General features: G+C 39.8%; 1 protein-coding gene across 1 annotated transcript; it reads left to right on the top strand.

Annotated features, from left to right (window-relative positions):
* The first annotated feature begins 1,144 nt into the window (after positions 1–1,144).
* On the top strand, positions 1,145–2,549 carry LOC5564532 (mediator of RNA polymerase II transcription subunit 10). The gene is made up of 2 exons (XM_001648825.2): positions 1,145–1,414; positions 2,168–2,549. The coding sequence occupies exons 1-2, from the start codon at positions 1,293–1,295 to the stop codon at positions 2,436–2,438; spliced, it is 393 nt and encodes a 130-aa protein (XP_001648875.1). The 5' UTR covers positions 1,145–1,292; the 3' UTR covers positions 2,439–2,549.
* The last annotated feature ends 4,506 nt before the right edge of the window (positions 2,550–7,055 follow it).

Raw genomic sequence — 7,055 nt, 5'->3', positions numbered from 1 at the left:
TAGTAAACGTATTTAAAAATCTGTTTTTTCGTTTTATATTGCCAAGATGACGCATTCAACCCAATATTATAAATCTCGAATAGAATACAAGGATTTAAAAGCAGACTACTAATCAGGATTTACCTTTTCAATTCGATTTGAACTAGATCTTTTGCAAAGTTTTGAAACAAGATAAAGATTTAAATGTATCAGTTAAATTAAGGTTCAAGATCAATGTGAAATTCAAACCTTTCGAAGCTGACAAGTCAAAAAAAAACCCAAGCCTTTGAAAAAAAAAGGTTGCTTGTTTGAAAACATGAATTATTGTTGCTCAGCATTTCTGTAGCGAACGATTCATTCTCTAAACCTCTCGAAATCAAAATTTGAACATAGGATTGAATAATACCTTTTTTTGTTAGAGTTTAAAACTTTAAATCCTAAAGCTGCTTGGCCTACCATCATATTGAAGGATTGAAGGATTTTTCCCCACCAGTGGGTTCACTGGCCGAAACATAAAATAGGCCTATTCACATGACGTCTCAAATCAGCTGATCGGGAAGCACTTTGACAGTTCTTCTATGAAAATGACAGGCCCGTGTTAGCACCGGTCCTCCACCGATGTAAACAAATGCATAGACGGATCTGTCACATGAAAAGGCCTATACCGACACTTTTACGACAGATATACTTTATACCAGCCATAAACTTATGTTTGTAGATAAATAAACACTATTTTTTTTATTTTATTTTGGTGGATGGGTGTCGAAAATGTTCATTTTTAGCGTTATGAAATTTGTGAATGAAGCCTAACGCTTTGAGCGAAATAGATTGTAAATATGTATTTATACCCAACCATTGAATAAAGGGGAGCTGCTGACATGGTAGTAACATCAGTTAATATCCTGCGGTTGGATAAGATAATCTGGTTATTTTTGAGTAATTTTATTTCAACAAAAATCAGTAGCCACCATACGAGATTACCAAACTTTCTTTAGGTATTTTTTATTCTCCGTGCTGGTTTCACTTTGCGTACCCAAACTCTGGGTTTAAACTTTGTTGGTGTTCATCCCGTTTGTTTCCCAAAAACGATTCACATCTCCAATTGAGTCGAACCGGATAAATTTAGAAAGTGATTTTACCGTCAGTGTACATCGAATGTCAAAACTCACAGCACCAGTTTCGTTCAAATCAAAACAAGACTCCATTTTCGCAGATTGTGTTTCCTAAAAGTTCCACCAAAAAACTCGTTTTTCCGGAGAAAATACTTAATATTACACCGTTTTTCGCGTGAGTAGTCAACTTTAGCGGAAACAATGGCATCCCCGCTGGAAAATCTCGAAAACCACCTGGAAATGTTCATCGAAAACGTTCGCCAGATCCGGATCATTGTAAGCGATTTTCAACCCCAGGGCCAGAACGTGCTGAATCAGAAAATGTAAGTTTTCCTACTCGCAGGGCTGGTAGCAGGTCTGTTTTTTATGATTTCTCGCATAACTTATGATCTCGCCCTAAAAGCCATTGGTAACCGAGTGTGTATCTCGTTGTTTTAAGGTGACACGGGAGACCGTGTTATTTTCCCTATTTTTTGTCTCACTCTAACAATTATTATCAAAACTTTGCAGAAGCACATCTCGAGTTTTAGCGAACCGATGAAGTAGAAAATTAAATGGGTTTTACACTACAGAATCGATAGGGAGCCGGATCCTATTCTTGGCACTTTTGATTCAATTCGGCAGTGGTTTTTTTTTTTGAAAGCTACAGAGCAATATGCGTCGTACTGAAGCGCTTCTTATTGCAAAGTTTCAGACAATGCCAAAGTGAATCATGGAAGTGCCCAAGTGGTTCTGCACCCTATATGGAGAAGTCTCGTGCGGTCTTAAAGTAAATGATTGGAGCTAGATACAAACTATCACCAATGGGAGATATAGGAGGATGTTCTCTTCATCGTAGCATTGGTGTAAATCCATTCGTTTGTTCAGTAACAACAAGCTACATACTTAGTTACCATTATTGGTGGAATTACAGTTATATCTGGACAAGATTTTGGGCAAGTACCTGAATTAGTTTCTGCTGAAATTCCTGAAAAAAAAACAATCTTGAAACATGCTTAAAGTTAAACTTGTCGCAATTCAATAAACAAATTAGGAATGTTAATAACGAAATGTCCACCTCTATCCTTTCCGCGCAGCCAATCGCTGGTCACTGGCCTCCAGGAGATCGACAAGCTCAAGAACCAGGTGGACGTGAACGTGCCGCTGGAGGTGTTCGACTACATCGACCAGGGCCGCAATCCGCAGCTCTACACCAAGGACTGCATCGACAAGGCGCTGACCAAGAACGAGGAGGTCAAGGGGAAGATCGACTCGTACCGGAAGTTCAAGAGCAACCTGATGAAGGAGCTGGACGAAACCTTCCCGACCGAGATCGCCAAGTACAAGGCTATCCGGGGGGACGAATAGTAGTAAGAAGCGGTGGTGGGCGAGATACGGATCGTTTATTTTAGATGCTAAGGTATTTCAATTAATTTATTAAGCGGGGAATAAATGTGAACGGAATTGGAGAGAACAGAATTTTGTTGGATGTTCTACTATCTTTTCGATATCCATAAGACTTGGGCCTTCCTTAGCCTGTGGTTAGAGTCCGCGGCTACAAAGCAACGCTATGCTGAAGGTGTCCACGCTGTGTAGGTGAACAGAGTATAATCAATCCATCTGAGTTTTATCAAGTAATTCTTAGAGCATTCTTCCTTGGAATGATACCTTGAATTACCGCCCTATGAAGAACGATGTAGGCTGATTAGCTTGGATTCACTAGCAACTAGGAGAAAGCTATTGCAACGACTTTTTGTATTTGGTTTACTGAATGATTGCAACTCCCTTTTGGGTCAACTCAATTTCTCCATTCCCCAAAGACCCCTATGCAACTACAGTTTTCTGAGTGCAACCAGCTCATTGCACCAACTATTGATACAGCGAGCCATGGACCATATGCTGCCGTTTGTTCAACGAAACACGTGACGTCTTTGGTGTTCTTTTGAGTTAGTCTGCGTATAAGCATATAATTAAATATCCAACCTAGTAAAATTTGGGTTTCATGGCTGCCTCGATGCCCTCTTTGATCGCAGTTGCAACGGTTTTGTGTTCTGTAACTCGATACCTCCCTAATTCGATAGACCCTTTAATATCGAGCTATGAGCTAATATTTTCAAAGCTAAAAGATCACTTCGACATCTGGTGGCTAGTAGGAGAACAGTAAAAAAGAGGTTGGGTTCAGAACGAACCGTGTGCAGCATAGGAAGGAGCACACAACTTACAATTTTTCTCGGAATCGTTATTTTGTAGACAATCAGCGACCATTAAAAACCACGATAAACTTTTTTTCCTTCGAAAATGTACAGATCCGGTCAATACTCATGTACGGTTAGTGGGATAAAATTGGTAAATTGATGTTTGGCAACATAGGTTATAAGCACAGACAAACAGACGTCCATCGACCACCTTTTTAACCGTCGATTTGAATAAATGGTAGGTGACCAACTCACCACCCGCAGCGCTCGCGTCGTTTTTGTTCGTGTTTGACGTTTACACACTACCACCACCTGTTTGCCGATCGGACCGATTTTAGCATTGGGCGTATATGTTCTCGTGACTATGATTTTCATCGAAATTTGTTCTAAGTGTTACGTCTGTTTGTCTGTGTTATAAGCTTCCGGATTCTTTGTTAGTTATTCAATTTGTTGTGAAATCACGCGTATCGCAAGAATAAAGGGACAAAATGATTATGCCAATGGAAAATAGTTCAATAATGAAAAGGGTAACGACTTTTTATTTCGTTCTTAAACGCTAACAGTTGGCGCCAGCGGCAAAAAGTACAGGCAACAACCTTTCGAACATTCAGTTTTTTTCACTGGCCACCGTGCGACGACACTGTTGTTTGTATTCCACTCACTGATCGCGCTACGCTGGATTCTCAAATTTCTCAAACTTTCAACACAAGCGCACGGAAGAACGGTAGTCGGCGAACTGTCAAAACGTATGGAAAATAATGAAAAACGCAAATTACTTGTAATTAAGAAACTGGATCAAAAATGTAGTGATAAGAAATCAAGTGCAAAGTGGAAACATAACTTTTTGTGTTTAGTTCATCTTCCGTGGTGTTTTCTTCGCTTCAGGATTTCGTTTTTACTACCACTGAAAAGAGCCATCTATTGCCTTTTCAGTTTTGAATATCGCCCTATTGATTATAACCTAATTTTTGGGTTGAAAAATTGAATTTTGGACGTAAACAAATATTTTTAGTGACATTTATCTCCTGCTTACCTAGCGACTGTCGTATTCTTTCAAAATTAAATCCATCTTTATTCATTTTTTCATACAACAGGCATATATTTTCTTAACACTCCGATCGATCACGAACCGTCAGGGTCGAAAATCGTTAACAATTTTTGTTTGTAATTTGTTTATTTATTCTTACGGTAACTTGTTAGTTTACACTTTTTTTATCAAGTCAAGGAAATTTTAAGGAAACTACATATTGAAGTCGAAACTAACAAAATTACCAAGGGGGAGGACATTCTACGCACTTCATTCGGCACAGTTGTGCCGTTAGAGCGCCAAGGTGTGCCAAGCGGGCTATAATACTACATGCAATAAAAAACAATGAACTGAAATTATGGAAAAACTGTCTCAGCAAGCATTGAAATGTTTAATTTTCTTCTGGTTTGCCTTTCAAGTTTTACATTACTTCCCCGTCATTGTTTTTCATGGGCGGTAGTTATCCGGGATACATTTTACTAACATCAAAGACCATCCATAAATGACATAGTAGATTAGGGGGGAGGGAGAAGTCTACGATTTTGTGACGAACTATGTATTAGGTATAACAAATAGGAGCTACGATGGGGAAAGGGTGTTAAAAATCTGCCAAAAAATGCTACGTCATTTATGGACGTTCCCTTATCGCAGGGGAAGACTGCAATGGGAAGGTGTAGAAAAAGGCCCATATGAATTCCGAGACAACATGGAAACAGTTGCACGGAGCATCAACGGTTATGTATAGAATCGTGGGGCAAGGGAGAGGATGCGAAAAGTTGGGAGATCATTACGGTGAAATCATCGGGATGCAGTATGTGTGGAATACTGTAATCCTCTAGACACACGATGACGATTATGTCTCCGAAGATCCCTACACGTTTTACCCTGAGAGAGACTCGCGAAGAGGAAAAATATCAACGTCATATGCAGCCCAGATTCCCCTCTCACGAAACGTCAAATGCAGCCCTCCGTTTTTATGGCTGAAAAAGTGAAAAGTATTGTGTTCAAAGTAAATTGTTATTAAAAACTTCAGTCAGCGGAGCAGTTTTTTCCAAAGTTGCTGATAAATCTAAGCAGAAGATTATTTATTTCTAATGTCTGCTATGTTTGTTGGCATGGAATTTCACTCAAACGGCTATTTATGATTCGATGTTATGCAAAGTCAATCATATTTTGCTGAGAGGTTCATGTGAGGATTTGAACGGCTTGCGCATGATTGGTATAAACACAAAGTGGAATAAGAAACAAACTCAGCAATCACAGAAAAAGAAGACCGTCTTCGCGAGTCTCGTCTCAGGTTTTACCCATTTCTCCGTCTTTGAAAGTAAACCCGAAGCCAACGCGAAAGTTTTATGAATTTCTTGTTTGACAAATAGCAAACAACTCAGAAAACTCAATGGTTGCTGGGACGAAAATTTCAGTTCACTGTGATTTTTATAGCAACCCACTTTGATCAGGTGTGCCAGTCTTTGCGCCGAAATGTGCCATAGCTGCGCGAGGCACAGTGCGTAGAGTGACCACCCCCTTGCAAAATTACTTAATAATGCAAAACAAAATGACTAAAGGAAACAAAAAATAACATAATTGCAAAAATGGAACAAAGAAGGTTTAAAGTTAAATTAAATTTTTCATCGCGCTTTTAAAAGACGATAGTGTTTGTTTTTGTTTTGTTTCGACCGGCAATCCGTTCCAGTTGGTGGCTCCGAACACCAGCAGGCTTTTGCCACTCGCCGATGTGTGCCTTGGTATGATGAAACAACGAGTTCGTTCTTGCTGTCCACGTTGTAGATGTTGCAGGATATATTCTGGTTGGTTCCCATAGTAGGCTTGCCTCATGAAAGTACTGATTCGTAGATGATAGTTCGGAAGTAAATCGTGTCCCAAAATTGAGTTGCGAACAGCTACAGTAGAATCACGCCGCCGTAGATTGAAAACGAAACGCACAGCTGATTTGTAGCACCGGTGTAGTTGCTCCTTAAGGGGGCAGGATTCGTCATCAATTTGGGAATTTTCAAAAGCAGTTTTTACGTTCAAAATCATGAAAGTTCACATGAAAATATCACAGACAAACAGACGTCACACTCTCATCATTTTGCATCGACCACCTTTTTAACGGTCGCTTCAAAAATATGGTAGGAGGCCAATCCGCCACCTGCAGCGCTCACATCGTTTTTGTTCGCGTTTGACGTTTATACACTACCGCCATCTGTTGGCCTGTTGGCCAAACACACTAATTTTAGCATTGGGCGTACATGTCCTCGTGACTAAGATTTTAATCGAGATTTATTCTAAGTGTTACGTCTGTTTGTCTGTGAAAATATGTTCACTGTATTCTATTCTCCTACAGAAACACAGTGAACACATTTTCATCGAATAATTTTTAGTTTTGAACAGAAAAACTGCTTTTGAAGTTTCGATGATGTGTACGCCAAGTCCCTTAAGCCCTCAGTACACTCTTTGCCAAGTGTGCAAATTTTTCCACACGCATAAACTAACACTTCAATATCCTCTTGACACTTCAGATGTTTTGTCATTGTTGAGACCGATGTTTGCATGTTGGTTTATGTGTGCGGAAAAATTTGCACACTTGACAAACAGTGTACTGAGGGCTTTAGTTCCACCGCTCCTTTGATTTCTTCCGTTATCCATGGTGTTTGCTTGTTGCGTATAACAAGAGTGCGTTCCGGAGCATGCTGCTGAAGAAGATGCTTGAGTTCGTTGGTCAGAAGTTCTGCCTTCATCGATGGGTTTTCGGCGGCATAG

The sequence above is a fragment of the Aedes aegypti genome, chromosome 1, assembly GCF_002204515.2.
Source record: "Aedes aegypti strain LVP_AGWG chromosome 1, AaegL5.0 Primary Assembly, whole genome shotgun sequence".
Classification (NCBI taxonomy): domain Eukaryota; kingdom Metazoa; phylum Arthropoda; class Insecta; order Diptera; family Culicidae; genus Aedes; species Aedes aegypti.
Note: the sequence above shows the minus strand (reverse complement) of the source record. Positions and strands in the feature narration are given on the sequence as shown.

What these genes read in the sequence shown, in the direction of transcription:
- LOC5564532 (XM_001648825.2), top strand. Translation starts at nt 1,293, where the DNA reads ATGGCATCCCCGCTGGAAAATCTCGAAAACCACCTGGAAATGTTCATC. An exon ending in AACGTGCTGAATCAGAAAAT is followed by an intron (nt 1,415 to 2,167) that starts GTAAGTTTTCCT and finishes CTTTCCGCGCAG; the next exon opens with CCAATCGCTGGTCACTGGCC.